The 22,175-nt window shown below is 36.0% G+C and overlaps 1 protein-coding gene across 1 annotated transcript in view; it reads right to left on the minus strand.

Moving 5' to 3' along the window:
* Positions 1–440: 440 nt before the first annotated feature.
* LOC106172619 (uncharacterized) overlaps positions 441–22,175 on the minus strand; it is a 38,565-nt gene continuing 16,830 nt past the window's right edge. Inside the window, exons 34-51 of the mRNA XM_087014860.1 lie at positions 21,921–22,073; positions 21,412–21,567; positions 20,910–21,131; positions 20,390–20,552; positions 19,812–19,999; positions 19,099–19,319; positions 18,636–18,820; positions 17,145–17,281; positions 16,519–16,711; positions 16,106–16,248; positions 15,668–15,854; positions 15,330–15,406; positions 14,868–15,053; positions 14,302–14,403; positions 13,759–13,896; positions 13,162–13,266; positions 12,678–12,911; positions 441–4,315 (exon numbers count right to left, since the gene is read on the minus strand). Of these exons, the coding sequence (XP_086870986.1) occupies positions 4,130–4,315; positions 12,678–12,911; positions 13,162–13,266; positions 13,759–13,896; positions 14,302–14,403; positions 14,868–15,053; positions 15,330–15,406; positions 15,668–15,854; positions 16,106–16,248; positions 16,519–16,711; positions 17,145–17,281; positions 18,636–18,820; positions 19,099–19,319; positions 19,812–19,999; positions 20,390–20,552; positions 20,910–21,131; positions 21,412–21,567; positions 21,921–22,073 (2,976 nt within the window). The 3' untranslated portion in view covers positions 441–4,129. The remainder of the gene's footprint in view (positions 4,316–12,677; positions 12,912–13,161; positions 13,267–13,758; positions 13,897–14,301; positions 14,404–14,867; positions 15,054–15,329; positions 15,407–15,667; positions 15,855–16,105; positions 16,249–16,518; positions 16,712–17,144; positions 17,282–18,635; positions 18,821–19,098; positions 19,320–19,811; positions 20,000–20,389; positions 20,553–20,909; positions 21,132–21,411; positions 21,568–21,920; positions 22,074–22,175) is intronic.

The following is a 22,175-nucleotide window of genomic DNA, read 5'->3' on the forward strand; positions in this document are numbered from 1 at the left end:
GGTAGATATGGGACAGAACAGCTTCAGAGTCTTAAAACCCATACATATCCAATTTCATGATGACTTACTCTTTCAATGTCCTTGTTTTATGCAATGCCTTATTAAGCATCCTTAAGTTTTTTTTCCTAAACCCTGGGCATACTTTATTGGCAACAAAATTACCACCTCAAGTTAAAAAAAAATTATATATGTTTTTGACTTTGCATGTGCCATTACATTTATGTTCATGCATGCATTCGAGCGTGTATGAGTGACAGCACTTTTGCAAGTCATTTGATAAAGGTTTGGTAAAAATCAGCTCTAAATATTTGGCATCCTCCCCAAAAAATTAATACTTTCATCAAATCAAATTCCATAAAATGTCCTTTAACATGTAAAATGCTGTCAATAATTAAACAAATATATCAAGTATATCAAAATATTAATATACCACAAAAACATTTTCTTTCAAATTATTTATTAATTTCAGCATTTCTGTATAATATATATCTTGGTTAACGTGTTTAAATTAAAAAGCTTCTAATTATATGCAAAAAAAACTTGTTATTAAACAAAACAATAAAAATATAATCTAAAACCTCCTTTATTCTGACTAAAATGGACGGAATTACAATCTATGCCACTAGAAAACATGAGATCTGAAGATCTGAAAAAGTTTAAAGTTCACAATGAAAGAAAATTAGTCTATTAAAAGTATTACAAAATTAAATTATTGAATCATGAATAACACCTGTTTAGTTTCATTCATTCATTTCATACATTTCATACATTCAAATTAACTCAATACAAATTTTCAGAGATAATCTTAAAATCTGAACTCATTCACATCACAGTATAATATAAAAATATTAAGTACACATATTTCTTCTTATCATAAATTTTATCAAAAAGATACCACTTTATCTGACCAGCAAATAAAATGTGAAGTATAACTAGGATCCTGCCACTCTTGTGAAAAAAAAAAAGTTTACATGTCCATGATTGCTAAATTGAATGATTTCACCCGAAATTAAAAAATTTCACTGCTTTGGTTCACTGGAAGATCACCGTGTGGGCGCCATGAAGATGTCTTCACACACAAACTCCAAAGTGAAGATTGCATCAAAATTATTTCACCTAAGCTGACCCTTTGCCATGGGAACATAGCAACAAATGGCAACAAAAATAAAATTATTCAGTCTATAACCCCCAGTATAAAATACAAATTACCACTGCTTCATTTAACATCACAAATAAGTGTTTTTTTAAAGGAACCCACTGAAGATAAACATATAAATTTGAAACATGTCAATAACTTTTATATCCAAATCGCGTGCAGTTCCAGCAGGGATAAAAGTGCACAGAAACTATTTACAGAACCTCCCCAGCAAATAAGTTTAAAAAATTGATATTTTCTCATGGGAACAAGTCCTAAAAGTGAGTACAATCACGTTCATTCACTGTTCCCAATCTCTTCATATGCTTTCAACTTCCCAAATGTCTGTGTCGTACAATAGGAGGACTAAAGGTGCAGGCATAATCACCGTTTCCAATTTCATTAGTAGCAAGTTGCTCTATACCCTGTGCCCGCCACCAGGTGTGATATGAGGGCCCATTCACTGGAACCACTATTGGTTTATACAAATAGTTCACTTTGATATAAAGGTTTTTTGGGCCTATCATCCTCTAAAATCTGTCTTTTAGATAATATCCCTCAGGATGTGTTTTTCAATCACTGACAACTAGTAATAATCAGCTTTAATTTTTGTCTGCAGCATGATCAAACCAACTGTCACGGTGGCTTATAGTGATATTACTTTCATCAAGACTGTCCCTACACCTGTTATGACCTTCGTAATGTTAAAACTTCCTCAAAGACAGCAACTGTAAATTGAGAGTTTTTAAGAATTTTTTCGGGATGGTTTCCAACAAACCTTGACTCAGCAGTTACATAGCATGCATGCAGAGTAGAAAAAATATATATTACATAATGCTGTGTCATGCGATCAAGTACTTGCATTCAATTGCAATTGCCTCTTTCAGTACAAAAACTGCACTATGCACAAGTTAATAGAATCATACATCAGCTTATTAATAATAAATAAAATCCACAACTTTAACTAAGCCTGAACAACATGAGTCCAAGACACCCCCCCCCCCCCCCCCCCCGTCCCACAGGCGTATGGATAAAATTCAAATCTTGATTTATTCAAATCAATGGCATGATCCACTAGCCAAGTTCAGCACATTTTTAACTAAAATGTTTTCAGACTGACTCCATAAAGACAACAAGACAACTTGTTTCCTCCCATTTTTTAAAAATATGCACAAGTGTGCTGGTTTGGTTTAATGGCTGCATAAGGTTCAGACAGGAACCGGAGATTTAAAAATATCTCTGAATATTTATTGTGGGACAAATCACTTCATCAGAGGAGGCATTTCAGAACTGAATTCAAAACTTCCCTGATGTCAAGAAAAAAAAAACACTCATGCCTGAGAGTTTCCTTTTGGTGTAAGACTTATAGCAGTGCTAGCCAACCTGTAATCAAACCAAATCAAACTTGAAAAAAAAAAGTCTTAAAACATCTTTAGTTGAAATGGTGCTGGACGCGTCCATACAAATACAAACAGCCCAGCAGAGCACAACATGGACTCAGCATGACTTGTCTGGTCTATTTATCATAGCTGAAAGAGTCCGTTCCCAAATTAAAATGTGTTTAAATAATGCCGCCACCCTTTTTTGTAAGATTTGTTGGCAGCTCAAAAACAGCTTCTGTGACGTTCATGGTTGTAATACTTAGATTGTTATATCAACATTCATGATTCACCTTGGGCATTGATAATTTTTCAGTTAAAAATTTTGATGACAAGAATTGCAGAACTTTTTATCAAACATGTCCTTAAGTTAAATGAAACATACTGACAATCTCAAAAAAAAAATATGTTGACTATCTGTTTAAGTAAAGAAAAAACAAAAGGTCATCCACCAGGTGTGTTTTGTGCCAAGCACGAATACAGGTTCCACAGCTGTGACTTTTAATTCATTTCAAGATCACACGTAACCACTGCCAGACCTATCCGATTTCAAAGAGAAATTCTGCTTGTAGAATTAAACATTTTTAAACCTTTAAAATCAGCCGTTTTCATACCAGGGAGAGTACAGGTCTTTTTTTTAAAATCCCTATCCAAGCTTAAACTGATGAAACCGATTGTTCTCCTCACCTATTGACATAACTGACATACAATGCCATCTACTCAGTGTCAAATGCTTACACAAATATTGTACGTATTCACACGGGTGCATGCACATGACTTCACGTGACATGATGTAAGGCTATGTAACCATGAGAATCAAAACCTTAAAAAACGCAAACGGACAAGTAGGTTCATGCTTTAAAGTGATTTTTCAGATAGGAGACTTAAGACAATACTCAGCTCGAACACCAAATTAAACTTACCTCCATCACCTATTACTTTTTTTTTTAACTAGGCATATTACTTAAACCTAAATAAGTGCTTTCAAACATGCATGAGCACACTCACTTAAGTATGATACCTAACAGTTTTTCCCTATTGAAATTCTCTCTCAAAGGAGTATCGTATCGCTGTCAGTTAAGAACAATGATGTAACTTCAGCGTACCTGACCCAGACCCAGGGATTTCAGGAGCCCATCTTGCCACGGGTAATGAAATAACCCCAAACTGCACTCGGCCTGACACAATGAATACACACTGGAAACATAAGCCTGGGATGAACAGAGGCACTTCTGTTTCTATTTTTCTCATCTTTTGCAGACAAGTAGAGAGAGAGCTATCAGGAGACACTAGGAAGCGTGTTATCAATACCAAACAGGGTTCTGCTAAGAGATATCAACATGTCATCTTCATAAGACAATTCGTGAGATGCTTCCATCTCAGCTGACAGTTTTCAAAATATAACACAGACATCAAACCACCATGAGTTTTACCTCACAAAAAGCACATTTTTATTTAAAAAAAAAAAAAAGGAAAACTATGATCCTCTTTCAGTAGACTGTCTGAATACACGAACGGTTTCTATTCCTATAAAATCAAGAAATGCAGAAGTTTGTCAGGTTTGTGAACCATGCTCAAGTACCTCTACATGGTACCTCTGTGTTCTGGGCCTTGATTACACTTCAGACACCAGCTCCTCCTCCTCCACTTCCTCTCCTGTGGCGCCCTCTTCAGCCCTCTTCTTCTTCCTCTTCCTCCGTTTCTCTTTCAGCATGGACATTCGCTCTTCCATCGAGGAGGTCTTGGGTCGAGCTTCCTTTTCCGGAGGTTCCTTTTCATCTACTTCTTCTGGTGTCAGTAACTGAAATGAGAGTAAAAGGCAATTGATAAGCAATATGCTTAACAAGCAAACAAATATAAATATTTTACCCACAAACACTTGGGGTCTGAAGTTGATTTAGATTATTAATTTCATCTCCTGTGGCTGTATGTTTGAATCTTAACCTTCAGCTGTTTCTGGTCTCTACTGGACTTCTGTTAAATGAATGGTGTGAAGTTCATATGGCTTACATATATATAATTATTTTAATTTTAGTAGGGTGTACATCTCTATTGCCAGTGCAATTATCTAAAATCCAATATCCAAATTACAATTTCAAAAAGTAATGACGCAACTTTTCAATTCAACCACAACAATAATACCCAAACCCATGCAATACTGGACATATTGTTTTCAAAAGAGAGGGAAGAGCATATGCATATAAAGTAAATGTGAAATACAAAGTAAAGGAGTAAAGGCCTAATGATAAGACTATTGTTTTTATTGGAAAGAAAATAGAGTAAGATAGATAAATGAGAACAAAAAATATCAATTAGACCATATGCAAAAGTTTTCATTCAACATTTAGATTTAAATAGTTACAAATGAATTAACAAAAATGGAATAATGCGAAATAGGAGGAATATCCAGAATAACACTGAAGGCATGCCTTTCACAAATAGTAATCAAATCCACCAAGTACTAATATGAAGAAAGCTCTCCTATATAAAATACACACATACAGCATACCTGACATTACAGAAATAGAAATAATCACAGGCTCAGTTTTACCACTGCCACAGCTCTTACTGAACCACAGCATGTCCTCAGACAAGCTTCTTCTCACTAATAGTACAGTTTCAATTTGAGGTGATATCTCAGTCTGTATATCATATAATTATGTAATTACAGTCAATCATGCTGCAACCCATTCATCAGCCTTCACACTCACTGGCTGCCTTCACAATGAAACTATTGTACTAAGATAGTTTGAACTTACTCCGCAATCAATTGAGTAGAATACAGAAAAACTGGTGATTATACAAGTATGGTGGAGCCAGGAGGAGGCGTGTTCATGTGATTGATTAGTTCCATCTTACTAGTAGCAGAGGCAGATTGAGGCCGTCTTCTGGGTCTTCTGGAAGACGGCCAGATTTTCAAGTTTACATTGATGAGTATCTCATTTTTTGTCGGAAGACGGTCAGAAATGGAGGATGGATCAACAAAGATAATTTGGAAGACTGTCAGAAAGTATCTCTGGATCTGCCTCCGAGTATGGGTTTCATTGTGAAAGCACCCATAGCTGACACCAACCCTATCACCCTGAGTTACACTGTGAGTTAACCAGATACCAAACAGAACATCCCTGCCATTTCAATAAACAGAAATGAAAATAGCAGAGCCAGTCAGAAGACAAGGACATGATTGGTAACCAGCCAACTCTGACATTCAGGACATGCAAAACAACGACCATGCAACATGAACGTATGTACGCTGAGACAAAACCTTTGTAACTGGTGCCCCCTGTAGGAACCTGGGCACCCACAGCTGGAAGGAAACAGGAGCAGTTACTTTCACTTTCCTTTTTGCTCCATGCAAAAAGCATTCTGATAGCAATGTACTATTAATTGTGCTGGGTGGATACTAAGTTATTTATAGGCAAGAACACATGTATACACACAAACATATTTGCTGATATGTGTGTGTGCGTGTGCATGTTTAGATAAGTACATATGTCAATCATAAATCAAACACAATCTTTCTTCGCAATAACCTCTTGAAAAATAACATAAAATATGACATCTTGAAAAATTCCCAACATTAGGATTTAAGTTTATGATGAAACAATGAGTCCTTTATATAACATTTAAATACCATAACATGATATCTCTATTCCTAATATTCTAAAATGCAATGTTTTCTATCACAGGTGCTTTCATTTTTCCATCACAAGTGCACCCAGTGATATTAATACAGAGGGACATGTATGAGATGATTCAAATTCAGACACGTATACCATGACATGAAAATTACCCATGTAATAACAGCAATAACCCTGAGTGGATCTATCACTGATAGAAAACACAGGATGGGTATGTCTTGGACAAAGACAACCAAACCTGACACCTCTCAGACACCTCACCAATCCCTCCTCAACGAAAAACGCACCCTACAATCTTCACTTTAAAAAAAAAATCAATAAGAATATTTAAAGGGTAAAATTTTCAAAGATCAAAGTGGGCCTATTTACCTGCATTTTGCATACTACCTCTGATGATAGACTGAAGAGGGATCGGTTTCAAGATAATGACCAGACAATGACGTAAGGGATGACCTCGTCACACCTGTGGTAAGAAATCCTCAGGTGTCTTACAAGGAGATCATGTTATCAATGTCCACTCGCTTCCCTGCTGGTAGCCACTTAAAATCTTTTAAGAGGTGCTCATCGTTTAATACGACCTTGTCAAAAGAAAAGTACCAAATGTAATGAACCCAGAGGCATCAGAAGTGTCATCTCCGCAGGGTATGGGTTTGGCTATTCACTCCAACGGGTGGTGTTTTTCAATTCTCATCAAACATCTTTGTGTTTGGTCTCTCCCCGGAAAGGAAAACCAAAGTAAACTGACAATCTGTAACACGACTGGAATCTGGTAATTAATGGCCCTCCTATGGGTTACTGCAGTCTGTCATATAAGGCCCCATTCCCATAGACACCATCAGGCAACTAAGATGGATCCAACTCTATGGGGACTCTTGCTGAATGCAATCAGCTTAACAGATTTGAACACACCTTCTCCTGACTTTAAGGTGAATACAGAAAAGATGGTCATTATTCAAGTATGTGGAAACATGAAGAGGTGTATCTTAAAGTTAAGCTGATTGCACTTAACGAGAGTCCTCGCAGAGTTGGGTCGATCCACATAGACTGATGGTGTTTATGGAAATTGAGTCTAAACCAGAGGCCCGTTTACACTGGATGGGGTGGACTAGGGTAGAACCTTTTACCAAACCAGTTGTTGCTTAATTTAACATTTTTGATACACTGAAATGATAAATTAAAAAAAAAAACATTACTGCATGTTGTAAATTTTGCTCTAAGTACAACCAGTCTTGCCCCTACTGGGAATATATCACCAACCAGAAGTGTGCTAAAAATGGACACTAAAAAACAAATTTAATTTTTAGCTGCAAAGTAAAATACATGAAAAGAATTTTTGTAGAGCTAGTGCACAAGTAAAAAATTGCTACAGGTATCACTGACTTAACATCACATAAAAGGTAAGGGTCCTCTAGCAAAAAAAAAAAAAAAAAAAAATCCTCATCACAGATGAAGTTCACAGTGCTCAAAGCTACATAGTAACTTAAATTTTTGTTGAGACCTAAAACTCACTCATAAAATGAAAAATGAACTTAATAACATAATCATTTATCTCGTTAAGTTGAAAATGTACCCTCACAATCCCCATCTCATGACCAATGTAGAAGAATTACGAGAATCATTTTTCACCTAATCTGACATCCATTTCTTTGTCACATAGAAACTGTGTGGCATTGGACTGGTAGTTACCTCTTTGACAATGTGGCCTTTCTATCCATCAAAATAACAGGCCTTTTTGATTAAGTGAAGAAAATAACACCTTATGGCAACTGAGCAAAGCACTTTGTTAACATTTTTTTCTGTAAAAAAAGAAAAAAAAACATTTTTTGTCATATCTTGTCTTTAATTGAATTCTTGATTTTTCGGCGGTTCTTTATTCTTGGTGAGAGTACATGTAGTGTAAAGTATTATTCCAGTTGGCAATGATTATCTTACTATTTGGACAGAACTCAAGAACTTTAAACTAAAAATCCTAATTCTCCAGCAGACTAAATGTACCTTGGCTCAGCAGTTTCCTTCTAAAGAAATCCAAATATTTAGACATAGAAACAACTTAATGGTAAGAAATATGAAACTTTCGTACACAATTTTTAGCACTACATGAGGTCTAAAAGACAGCAAACCATGTCCTCTGACATATTAGATTTCCAAATTAAAAGAAGAAGTTAGCCTTGTAACTTCAACATCTCTTTTATACCAGAAAAAAAATTAAGATTTTATCTGCAAATCTGTGGTATAAAGCTTCAGCTACAAGACATGTGCACAGACAAATTGTGTGAGGTCTTTTGGAGATTTTCTGGTTGTTCGCGTGAAAGCAGACAGCTTTGTTGGTTTGAAGTCATCAAAATAGACAGTTTTATCCTTTATACTGTATTCAAAATATCAGATCATTGCATTTTTTTTCCAGCCAGTCTTAAATTGCTACCTGCAAGTACACCTAGGCCAAGCTAGCCAAATAAATTTTTGTTACCCTTTTTCTATTTATTTTTCACAAAATACTTATAAATTAGGGGTTGCAGTATAAAACTTAGACTATTATGGATACAAATGCACAAATAAACATAAATTCCTGCATCCATTTCTGCAATAAGCATGTATTTTTTTTTTTTTTTTTTTTTTTTTTTTTTTTTTTTTTTTGCTTACAAAAGTATATAAAATTTTGAATTTATCAACCTGTAATTTTTCAATGAAACACACTACAAAACAACTATTGGCTTCAATAAAAAATGGGTCATGCATGTTTTAAAATTCATTAAAAATGTACAGAACTGAGAGATTAATACAGGGGAGTGGAAACAGCTTAATTTGTAACAATGTGTGTGTGTGTGTGTGTGTGTGTGTGAACCTATGTTTGTGCATTCATGTGTGCGCAAGCATGCATTGCACAAATTTACAAAGTGCGGCATACTGATGAGGAGGTCATTGAGGGGATGTGAGGTGTAAGGGTATACTGGTACATATCTCTACAATCTGCAATTGACCTGTAAGGCAGGCGTGACTAAAAACGTGCGTGTCAAGAAGCAAGCACGGTTTGTCCTGACAGACACAGAAATCATCAGCACGGCGTGGCCAGTCTAAGGTTACAGCCATGATATTAGGTTTCTGGTGTATATTGGCCAGAGACAGGGAGCATTGCCTGCAGAGAGTACGCAATTGTTAACCTTGGTCTCTTTAATGGAACAAGGGGCTTTATCTTTGAAGACACCTCCCTGCGACACGACCACGGGGGGTTGGGGAAAATCCGACATTTTATCTATGTCGGAGATTTTACTTCAGCAGACCATGTCTGAGAAGACTGAATTTGAACCAGAAGGTCAAAGGAAACTGTTAATTGGAGGTGCTTTTTTATAACTATTTCTGACGTCTGTCTGTTCTTAAATTTCATCTTTTTCTCTCCATAAAATGCAGGCTTTAAATATGGATTAAAAATAACTATAAAGTGTTTTTATTGAAAAAAAAAAAAAAAAAGAAAGAAATTCAAACCAACAACTTGTTGATTTCTTTCAAAATGGGGTTGGACAAATGATTCATCTTTGTCACTTTTCTTAAGACTTTGTTGACTTCTACAATTTCAAAATTTTAAACTACTGTCATAGCAAAGCATAAGACAGTAAAAAGCTCTTTGATTTTCATATCTCTTTTTTATAATGAGGAAATAACAAAAAAAAAAGGACTATCACATATTTTTACTAAGTTAATGCACAAGTGATTTGATAAATAACTAAGGACCAATCTATAACCTTTTCCCATTTTAAATTTTTTTCTTTGGGGGGGGGGGGGGAGGCACATGTCCTTCAAAAATGTTGACATGTTAAATGAAACCAGCTAACCAAGTTTACCACGTAATAAGCATACCATGAGGTCCTATAACTGTCTGTAAATGTTCATGCCTGAAAGGATATTTTTTACTATTTCTGAAGTACCTCAATGGCATGGAGCAAAAAATGCATAAAAATAAAAGGAAAAAAAGACAGAAAGAAACATTATCCATCTTTTCTCACCTCAACCATATTTTTTGGGGAGACTATATACAAGGCTGGTATGAAAATCCTCAACCCTCTTTCAGAACTGCTTTCAGTTAAAAGAAAATAATAATGCATCAGAACTTAATCAGATGAAATCCTGATGTGAGGGTGTATTCACTTATCAGGAATTTGATAAATAATCAAAGCTAAAATCAGACCACACCCCAAAAAACACCAACTTCACCCAACTCTAAACTTGAAAGAGCTGTCAACAAGGCATAAGACCTCATCTAGGGTAGGACAGTGCATTTACAGAAAGCATCTTCAAAAACTACCCTTATACCTTCCAAAAAAAAAAAAAAAGACACAAAAAGAACTGAGGCAGGCGTAACATAAGAAAGGGTAACACCCAATAGCAATCAGAACAACATGTCCCCACACAATCCTATCGTCTGCTGCGATCTAATCCCCAAACTGGGACGACAACAAAATCTTTTCTTCTCCAGCCTGAACAGATAAAGTTGCAATAACAAAATCTGAGACTTATTAATCTTAATGTAAATTCTTTAACACTTAAAGCTTTATATCGGAAAAATAACCTCAATCAAAGCTGTTAATGCCACCGAGCTGATTTCAAAGGGAAAATGATCCCCTATCCCGTAAGAATGCCAAAGTTACGGCTTCATTTCGTTTGACAAACAGAATGTCTTCATGAAAACCAAGCCAGATGCATCTTTTTCACAAAGCATGTTAGTTACTTCCTCTTTTGACTCTAAAACTTGGAAAATTCTTCGTTCGTTGGAAGAAATGCAGGCATTATTTCTTGGGTAAACCCACTATGCACCTAACAAAATTTTTAAGGAGACAACTTGGACAAGAATGTGTGCAGAGAGAAATAACAATGATCATTCTACTCCATTTTCTAAAAATCATTCTTTAAGTTCAATCATCCTTTAAATAATAATTTTGCATTTTCAATATCAGCAAAAGAATCACACCAAATCACTTCACATAATTATATCTTTTCACACCATTTCATATCTTACCATAGTGTATCACTGTATATATCACACTGCATAAAATTGTATCACATCATAAACACTGTCCTATGCATATCACATCATATAATATCATATCACATCACAACATGACACTTCACCAAAACTGAAACTGAGTATAATGCAAACATTCTTTTTCAAATGATCTTATTTAAAACTTAAAATCTTATACATCCACCTCAAAAGAAATCCCAAAAAGTCAACTCTCAAGGTATCACACACTCACATACTCAAGGTATCCATGTCCAGAGTCATGTTGGGGGGGGGGGGGGGGGGGGGCGAGCGGCATAAGGGGCCTGAGATATTGAATTCATATAAGTATGCCAAGGTACAGGTCACATAATTTAATTGAGAGATCACTGAAATTAAATTTCTGTCATAAATCCATAATTCTCTGGCTAATAGTGGAAAATTTTACTATCATGTACAATATCAAATAATATAAGATATATTCCAAAAAAATGTCAGGAAATAGGGTTAAAACAGATTTTTTCCTTTTGGTCTACCATTATATGCAACTGAGGTATGATTCAGAATTTCAAAGAGAGAAGAGGGTATTAGTTGGAGGTAATCTGAGGAGGGAGGGAGGGATACAATATGATATTTCACAGACTCTAGTTAAAGGGATAATAACTCTTCATATGAGATCTATATTTCACAATAAAAACATTGTGAATAGCTCATAGAAATATAATATATTCTGTTTTACGACAAAAACTGCAGTTATAGCTATTATTCTGATATCTGAGATTGTCTTCAGATCACGTGACCTCCATTGATGGCTATACTCTGTTATAATCTCTTAAGAGATTTTAACAAAAAACCAAACTTTTTAGAAAAAAAAACAGGGACTAACTTTGAATGTAAAAATGGATTCATTAACCATTGGTAAGTATGGGAAAATTGTTGTTTACTCCAGGAAAATTCATTTTTTGGCCGAAACGAAGAGTTATTATCCCTTTAAGACTTGACAGTTCCCAACAACATCTCTGGACTTGGGTTCTAAGTCACTCTCATCATCCTCATATGGCACACTGTGAAATCATCCTCATATGGCACACTGTGAAATCATCCTCATACATCACAATGTGAAATCATCCTCAGAGTGCAGGAAGGAGTTCTCCTTCTCGATGGTACTGACAGTGTTATAGGAGGAGACACTGTCTAGGCGTACTCTCACCATATCCCAGAACTGTGACAGACGCAAGTGAAATTTCAGTTATCATCAATTGCTTTATCATATTAAAGATCACTGGCACATACTGACTTGATTTTAAATACTTGTGCACATTTATTTTTGAGTATTAATTTTACCGATGCATGAAATACAAATTTTATCTGCATGTACTTGCTAAGATATAAAAAAAAATTGTGCACTTCATCAAGCTGTAAATTTTCCTGGAAATAACAAAATTTTAATTCCTAAAGTTAAAACATGCCATAGGTATCTGAAATTGCTTATAATTTACATCAACATTGCTCAAACTGGTGCCAATACTCACAGTTTTCTTCCCCTCTTTAGCCTCGCTCTCCTCCGCCAAAAACTTCTCCTGCATCTTCTGGGCAGCCAGTTCCATCCTCTCATCCTCCGTCATGTCCTGAACATCTTGATCATTGACCAGGTCGCTGAACTGCTTGACATGGCGGTCACTTTTCTCCTTCATTGTCCTTGTTCGCTCATATTTGACCCTCTCGATGCGTTCCTTCATCATGGCGATCTGGCGCTCTCTGTCTTGCTGTAATGACAGGCCAAGGTATATGATGCTTATTCTGTTTACAGTTTTTTCTCCATCTATTGACTGGTTTGCTCTTTTATTTATTCATTTCTTTGGATTATCATTCACACTGTGTATGCATGAATTAGCAATTCTATTTCATACTGATATCAGACTGTCATCTTAATTTTAATACAGAAAATACCAAACTACAACTGACGTGCAAGTTATATTCACTATTATAGTAATACATATAACAGGGTGTACTCACATTCTTTCTGGTTTCCAGAATGGTTTTCTGTCTCTCTCCCAGTCTCATCAAGGCTTCGGCTTCATTCTCTCGTTTGTGCTTTCTCTCCTCTAGCTGGGCTTTGAGCTGGAATAAAGTTATGATAACCATTACCACACAAACAAAACTAACATGTTGATTTAAACATATAACCAACAGGTATAAAACCAGTCATGTACACTTTGTACTGAAAGACAACTCTACTCTCTACTCTGGTACTCAAACATTAATTTTTTAAGAACATTTGGTTTTCACAAAATTCTCATGTCCACTTTCATAACTAACTAAAATCCTTGATTATTCCTTATTTGAATATCTACTTTTATGGCACCATTTTTTTAACAGATCATTTTCTATTTTCATTCTTTTTACTAAAGTACCGCCAACACTTTTAGACTATAGCAAGCTAAGGTGAATAAATATTCTCACAAATCTGCATGTGTGTGTGTGTGTGTGTGAGAGAGAGAGAGAGAGAGAGAGAGAGAGAGAGAGAGAGAGAGAGAGAGAGAGAGAGAGAGAGAGAGAGAGAGAGAGAGAGAGAGAGAGAGAGAGAGAGAGAGAGAGAGATTTTCACCGTACCTTCTCAGAGAAGCGGGACTGTTCCTGCAGGTACCTCTGCTGAACCTTGGCTTGGTCTCGCACCAGTTTCTGGACCTGAGCCTGCTTCTGGTCATCACTGATGGCCACGTCAAATGCCGTCTTTTCTCTTCTAAGACCCTATAGTGAGAAACAACATAGTTATTTTAGCTTTTTTGTGTTATAACGTTTATCCTTATTGACACCAAATAAAACACAGAAAATCTAAACCTTATGTACATGTATGTGTAACATTCCTGATCCATATAATGAGAGCACACTGATACTTTGTATTTGGAAATGTCCCCTCAGAAAAAATTATTATCATCTAATCTGAAATGGCGTTGTATGAATTTGATAAAATCCTCATCAAAAAAATTCCAAATCACATCAGATCAATCAACTGTGCCATCACGCTCAATTTTTGTAATAGATTCTATTTAAAAGTGGTAACCAAACTGTCACAGAAAAAATTTTAATTTTTATCACTTCCAACAAGAATCAACAGACAAACAAATACCAATAAATGGATAACTCAAAACTTACAGATCCTGGCAAGGACATGGTGGCTTCCCGCCTGCGTCTCTCCTCTTCCTCCTCCTCCGCCTTTCTTCTGGCCTCACGTCTGGCTGCCAGCAAACTCTGCATCTGAAAGTTATCAAGGAAACACAGTGCAGTTATTTTTTCTTTTTTTCCCTTCTTTTTCTTTTTTCTCTGTTGCTTTTTTGTTTTTGTTTTTTTTTTTTTGGGGGGGGGGGTATCTTAAGAGTAGTGTAATAATCAATCGATATCTGGATGCTTTCTGAGTGGTACATGATATTTACTTTTTTTTTTAATTTTGCGACTGTATACAATAATTATTATAAGTATTGATAAACATGAAAATGGATAGAAATTTTAACATACCTGCATTAATAAATTCATTTATAAATTTGAGTCTTGCAAATGGAATCATTTATTTCTTCCATACTCCAGATCATGCTGTTTGTCCCTTTCTCTCTCTCTCTCTCTCTCTCTCTCTCTCTCTCTCTCTCTATCCACAAATATCTTTTTTTTTTCTATTCACTAAGCTGTAATGTCACTATACCCCTACACATATAACCTGTACTCACCTTGCCCCCCTGTCTGTCTCTCTCTTGGTCTTGTTTCTCCTTTATCAAGCTGTCCTGTCTCTGGGCCACTTCTAACATGGCCAAGGCAGCATCTGCCTCGTACTCCTGGTTCTCCTTGGCCTCTCTCCTGGCCTCCAGTTTCTTCAGATACATCTCTCTCTGCCTGTCCAGGGCTTCATTCATGGCCTACAAGGTCAAAGGGCAAGGTCATATGATAAGGTCACAGGTCAAGGTCACAAGTTTGAAGATGGTATTATGATAAAGAAACTCATTCATCTGGTTCAGCTTCTTTTCACTTTTGAAAAGACAGTCTGAAAATCTTTGACATGAAAACTGAGGTAAATTAAAGCATATGGCTTGTGCCATCACTGTTTTTGTAGGCAGTTAATCAGTGCACCATATGAACATTAAATCCGGATATAATACAGATTACAGTAGGAAAATATGATAAACATCTTTTACCTTCCTCTTTGCAGCATACTGTGCTTCAAGTTCTTTCAAGATGGCATCAGCATCTACTTCTTCACCTGCTTGTTTCTCTGCAGACAAATTAAATTGTATTTATTTATTTATGAAATTTCTGTCTATCAAAAATTGTATTTATCAATAGCAGCAACTGCAATATTTAGGTCTACGGTATTTTATTGAAATGATTGATAGAATGAATAAATATAAAACAGTTTAGAAACAGTAACTGTTGTATAATTTTACTTCTTTTCTAAACATCCAGCCAAATTATAGTCACAATAAAAGCCACAAAATTTCAGACAAACAGAAAGAAAAGTATAACCAAAACATACTTTTTTCAACTTCTTCCTTTTCTTTCTCAAACTCTTTCTCCAAGTCCTGCAATTTCTTTTCTTCCCAGCCTCGATTTGGTTCCATTTCTGGCAGCATTGTGAACAGAGAGTTCGTAAGATTGTCCATCCATGCCTCGCGCTTTGCACGACGCTGTGATTGCTGCACTTTTATCAGCATAGAGTCATCCTAAAGAATATGATAACATTTACCTTTTTGATACATATTTCAAGTCTTTCACATAAATAGCAGAAAATGTTAAATAACTTGATCAACTACATGATAATATATTACATACAAAAACTGAGCTGAGAAAAATTGGTATGTGCAATGATCATAGTTGAGAAATTCTCTAAAATTCAATCAAAACCATTCAACTACTGAAATTTGTTTTACAACAATATTATCATAATGTATCAGAGAAATACCAATCCACTTGCCTGTTCTAAGATAATTTTGCCCAAGGCATTGTTTTCTGCATTCTGTTTCTGCTGGAGGTCAGCTAGCAAAGCAATGGAGATGTCTTCCTTGACATGCTCAGGGCTAACATTGGGGTTCTTCTCAAGAATGGTCTTGTACTCAGCTGTAACAGAAAACAATTATCATCACAAAATAATACAGTTTAACATGAAATTAAGTATAAATAAAACATGACCAAATCTGTGAAATAATTATTGAAATTAAAAAATGAAAAAGTTATTGGTTTTAATGATATCACTGATGTCTTTAGTATTATAATAATACTGGGTCTTAAAAACAAAGCCACAACACCTCTTAAACTTACCAAATTTATAATATATTATAATAAATAAATAAATAAATTAATTAATTAATTAATAAATACAAAGCTCACCTTGCAGCCTGAACACCATGGCAGTGGTGAGCAGCTTGAACTGTTCAGATCTGCTCTGTGCCACTTCTGTCAGATACTGCTCTTTCTCCGCCTCCGTCATGTCTGCCTCCCTGCTCTCCAAGGCTGTCTGGCGGCACTTACTGCGCCATTTCATACGATCTTGACGCACCTTCTCCAAATTGGCTTTCAAATCCTGTAGAAGGATTTAGTTGCAATGTTATATATACATAAAGTTTTCAAATAGGAACAGTTAGATACTTACGAGATTAAGGCAAAAAAGTATTATTATCATTTAATTGATCATCCTTCATATTTTTAGTATCCAATCAACCTCTTCAACCCCTACATATTGGTTTCAACCTCCTTATTGCATTTAAAGATAAAGCCCTTGCATACATCTAGTCTGGGTCTCACATGGGCTTGCCCCTACTTATGTCTATTACACTATCATTCTATCCTTCCTCTATAGACATGCTGCGGGCTGCCTCCCAGGGTCTTGTTATACAACCCCCCACCCCCTCCTTTCACACCATCTTACCCCTACAGACATGCTGCCTGCTGCCTCCCAGCCAGGGTCTTGTTATACACCCCCCAACCCCCCAGCCCCACCTGTAACTGTGTCTTACCTCTACAGACATGCTGCCTGCTGCCTCCCAGCCAGGATCCTGTTCTGCTGCCTGCATGAGCTGCATCAGGACATCTCTCTCAGCCTGTTGTTTTTGCTCAGCCTCAGCAAGCAGGGAGTCTTGCAGGGCTGCAGTGCCTACACAGAACGAAAACAAAATGTGTGATTGACACTGAATTTAATTACTCATGAATGTTCTTTTACTGCTAAACTTGTTAATTTATGACTGTTTGACTATGCTTTCCCTTTCTGTAGCAATATACATGAACCTTTTCATCTCTTGGGTTACAATTCAGAAATGAAAGAAATAAAATTAAATGCAAATGCCACTAACAATAACTTTCCTATATGGATAGAAGGGGTATCCAATGCTCTTACCTTACATTAGCAAACTAATGTTTAAGATTATTTTTAGCTTTAACTAGAAATCTTATGAAATATAGGTTATTATGCTGTTAGGGTCTATTAAAACACTTGTCTTGATAATAATCAGTTGTCATAATGAATGAGACTGATCAAAATCAGTAGTTTTCATTTTAGAAAACAATGTGTGGGTTTATGGGTTCTGAATATATTAAAAATTAATTATCTCTCCTGAAAATCAAAACAAAGTTAACCACATGATTGCACACTTTCTGCATACACACTTAGTTTGATCTTCAATAACTATCGTGACATACAGAGAATTAGAGATAAACAAGTCAGTTCATGCACTGAGAAAAGGGTAAGTTTTTTTAAAGAAAGGAATTACTAACAAGCCCAATGTTAAAGTGGGCATGTTTTTTTAGTAAGATATCACATCATATTGTGTCATATCAGTTGTAGTTTCTCAGCAGACAGAAAGAGACTACTTGAAAAACACAGTGGGATTCAGAGGGAGAAAGGCTACATATTTTGATGCATGATGTTAGCACTGTCCACAAGGTTAAAAAAAACAATATACCATTAAATCTATAGCCTCTAATAAATTTTCTACATAGGACCAAGGTCAATCACAGACAGTTAGTCAAAACAAACCACATAATTCAAACAGATTCCACAGAATGATCTACCTGTTTCCCCCCTAATATGGCCACAAGACCCTTAACTGGTCTTGATTTAACAGAAATTAATGGCTATTGTGATATTATATAAATAAAATGCTATCATGTTAAAAAAAAAACAAAAAAAAAAAAAAACAAAAAAAACAAACTTGCAGCTACTAAACTAATACATGTATTACAGATATGTATTTCAATACAACAAACTTGTTACATTATTATTCATTATCAAGTCAAAATGATAGTTTTCTATGTTATCTTATTAAGTCAAAATGATAGTTTTCTATGTTATCTTATTAAAGTTTTAATAAACTAGAGGATATAAAATTAGTTTTATGGAAAAATATCAAAACATACAAGACCTATTTTACATTGATCTTAAAGTCTATAGGCTGATATTTTCAATTGAGTCATGTGACCCTTCATTGTGACCTGTCACCATGGCTACCTACCTCCCCCACTGACTTCAGCCAACATATCCTTCATCTTGTTTTCTGCTTCCTCCAGCTTCAGTTTATCCTCGATCTGTTTGCGGTCTCTCTCCGCCTCCTCGGCCTTCTCTTCCTGTTTTTTCTTCCTCCTGGCCTCCAGCCTCTGTTTGGCTATAGCTTTCTGGCGATCTCTCTCTGTCACGAAGCTGAAATATACACCAGGTATACAACATGTGCTAAAATCTAAATGTGAAACAAACTTTTTTTCAAGTTTCATAACAAGAATCTTTCAAATATGTCTTTAAGTCTTCTTAGAAAACAGAAAAAATAGAAACATATTCACAGCATATAACATGAAGTAAAATTTGAATAGGTGGCCATGTAGAATTTCATGCTATCTTTTTCAAAATTTTCACTAAATGAAATATAATTATAAATTAAACTCCCCCCTCTCCCCCAACAAAAAATGCTACAGATAACTCACTTCTTCTCCCTATCCTTCTCCTGCTGCTTGGCCATGCTGATCAATATGGTGGCAGTATCCAGTTTGTCTTCCTGCTGCAGACGCTTCTTCTCTCGCCTCAACTTGGCCAGTTCCAGCTGTCTCTGTTTCTCTGCTGCATAGCGATCGTCTTGATTGCGTAGAGAGGCCAAGAGAGCCTGCTTCTCTGCCTCCAGGGACATCTGCAGACCATTCAATATGTTCTACAAGAATGAAAAAAAAGGCGAATTGAAAACAATAGTTGACTTCTCAGTGCCATTGTGCCACAGGGGAAGCGATATCTTTTCAAGAGATATCTTTTCTCCTTCTCTGGCGACATGGACAGGGCTGTATGTAGAAAATCAGGTCAGCAGTCTGGGTGAAACGATGTAGGACACTGTCTGAAGAAAACACATAACGATGAGCCTATCCAATCTTTTGGCCAGAAGATGATGATGAAGGGTGATGAAGAAGGATAATGATCTATTTTAAATTTTAATTGATTAAAAAAGTAATATTGTGACTAATATAATTATCATACATTTATCTTAGATAACATAAATAAATTCCTTTAACTCTTTTTACCTCATTCTGAATTAAAAATGCCAGTCAATATGATGATATCACCAACAGAAACTGCAAGCCCCAAAACAATTTTACAAAACTGTATATAAAATTTTAAGACTATTTCTTGCCAAATGGTGCCAAGGTGGTACCTTTCTCTTCTTGTTCTCCTCCTCCACCTCCCTGGCCTCTTCCTCTTCTATAATCCCCTCCAACGTGGCGTCGTCTGTCTCCAGACCCTCCGCCTGTCTCTGTGCCACCAGCTGTCTCTTCCTCTCCAGTCTCTCACGAAACTTTCTCTCTTGCTCTTCTTTGGAGTCTCCATACTTCTTTTGAAACCCTGGATGAAAGAGATAATGTTATTGTAATAGTTTATTTCAAATGAAGAGTTAGAGTCCTCATTCGTGCATGCGCACACACACAGAGAGAGAGAGAGAGAGAGAGAGAGAGAGAGAGAGAGAGAGAGAGAGAGAGAGAGAGAGAGAGAGAGAGAGAGAGAGAGAGAGAGAGAGAGAGAGAGAGGTATTATTTAAAGTATAATATGTCTTTTAAAGCTGTTTAGATGTGAACATGCTAAAAATAACAGATGTGAAGACAGCATTTCACTGAATTTCAGGGTAAGCTGCTTCGAAATTTAACACAACAAAGAAGCACAACAAAAATCCTAAGACAGAGGCTATTAATTCTATGCTAAGAAAATATCTTCAACTAATTTATTCCTATAAGCTACCTTTCTCTGCCTCCATCAGCTGGTTAATGAGAGCCAGAGCCTCGTCCTCCTTTCCCTGAATTCTCAGTTTCCTCTCCTGTAACTTGATCTTCATTAGTTTACTCTGGCGTTCACGCTCCGTCAGGTTTGCCCATTCAGCCTCCCCGTACTGCTTCATCAGGCCCTGAAAATATTCATGACAAATGTGAATAACATGATATTGAAGTGAAATACTGGTACTGGTAGAGAAGTATACTTAATGAATTTAGCTTTAAATTTATAATATAAATGTTGCTTATAAATATATACCAAAAGGCAGTTTTGTATGTGTTCTCTACATGATATTTAAGTCAGTGCAAAAGAAGTAAAACACAACTGGAAATCAATGTGCTTACACTATAATCGTAGAGCATGAACATATTACAAAATAGCATAATATATGATGTTGTAGCCTAAATTCCACAACTAGTATGTTACTTATGTTAATATATGCCCTATTCTATGACTGGTCATATGTGCATAAAAAATAAACTTATTTTACCTCCAGAAGCAGTTTATCCTTGACGGCATCATACTTCTTCTCCAGGGCTTGCACCAGCTCTCTCTCCTCCTCTGACATGACTGCAGCGCCACCTGAGGAAATAGATGGCAGCACTTCCTGTTCTCCCTTGTCGCCTAGCAACACTGTTGCTAGGTTATCATTCCACTGCTGCTGCCTGGCCATGGCCTGCACCATCTTCATCTGCTTCATGGCCTCTGGACTCTGGAGTTATATAGAGAAAAATCTTTATGTATAAGATCTTTATATGAATAGAATTATTAATACTGTAACTCTAATTTAGGGAAATATGAACTTTTTTAGTGTCCAATGTGAAGACTGGTCTACCTCAACAAACAAAGATAATTGATGTTTTTGGTACTTTAAGGTTTAAAGTGCAATTCTTCTAACAACAGTATACTACAACAAAACAGATCTTTGAAATTTTGGCATTCATAGTAGTGTTGCAGCAGCAAAACTACAAGGATATATATATAAAACATACTTTGGTAGACAGTTCCTCTATCACACTGGTAGCTTCACTATCCTGTCTCTGCTGCAGGTCAGCCAACATGGCTACCTCTCCATCTTCATCACTGCTGGGTTTGCCCTCCGCTGCTAGCTGACCGAGCTTACTTTCCAGTCTCACTGGGATAGCATCCTGTAGGAAGCACAAGATAAAAAAAGTTTTTTATACTCTCCTTTAAAATTTTCTTTTTCAGTGATATGAAATTAAAGATATGAAAATTGTGCATTTTTGTTGCATTTTTTGTTATACACACACTCTATTCAAATTCTGAAAACACTCAAAAGGGTTCAACTGGAATTTTTTTCAAATGCTTTAAAGAAAAACAAATAAAGAATTCAAAGTCCAAGAAGAAAAAATACTATCAATGATAACAGTAACATCTGGCCACTGTATTGTTTCTTTCCTTTTCAAGAACAAATATTAAACCAGAGCAGTACTGTCATCAGTCTTTTTTTCATATTCCATGTTGGACAGCTTTGACTTACTCTGAACAGCTCCATTTGGTCATTTGGATTGGTGGCGCCACCTGTTCGCCATTGCTGCCTCAGCTCTCGCAGCTCTTCCAGCTTGTCTTGACGGTCCTCTTCTGAAGCTTCTTTTGCTTCTTGGCGACGGTCTGAATTGATGTCTTGCAACATCTATAAATAAACCCATTTATATTAAAACTTTATCTTATTTTGATAAGATACAAGTGGGTGTCTTTTGTTAAAGAACTTCAGATCACAGAAATAGTCCTTATA

This window comes from Lingula anatina, chromosome 6 (assembly GCF_051362555.1).
Source record: "Lingula anatina isolate TDL-2025a chromosome 6, LinAna3.0, whole genome shotgun sequence".
Lineage (NCBI taxonomy): Eukaryota > Metazoa > Brachiopoda > Lingulata > Lingulida > Lingulidae > Lingula > Lingula anatina.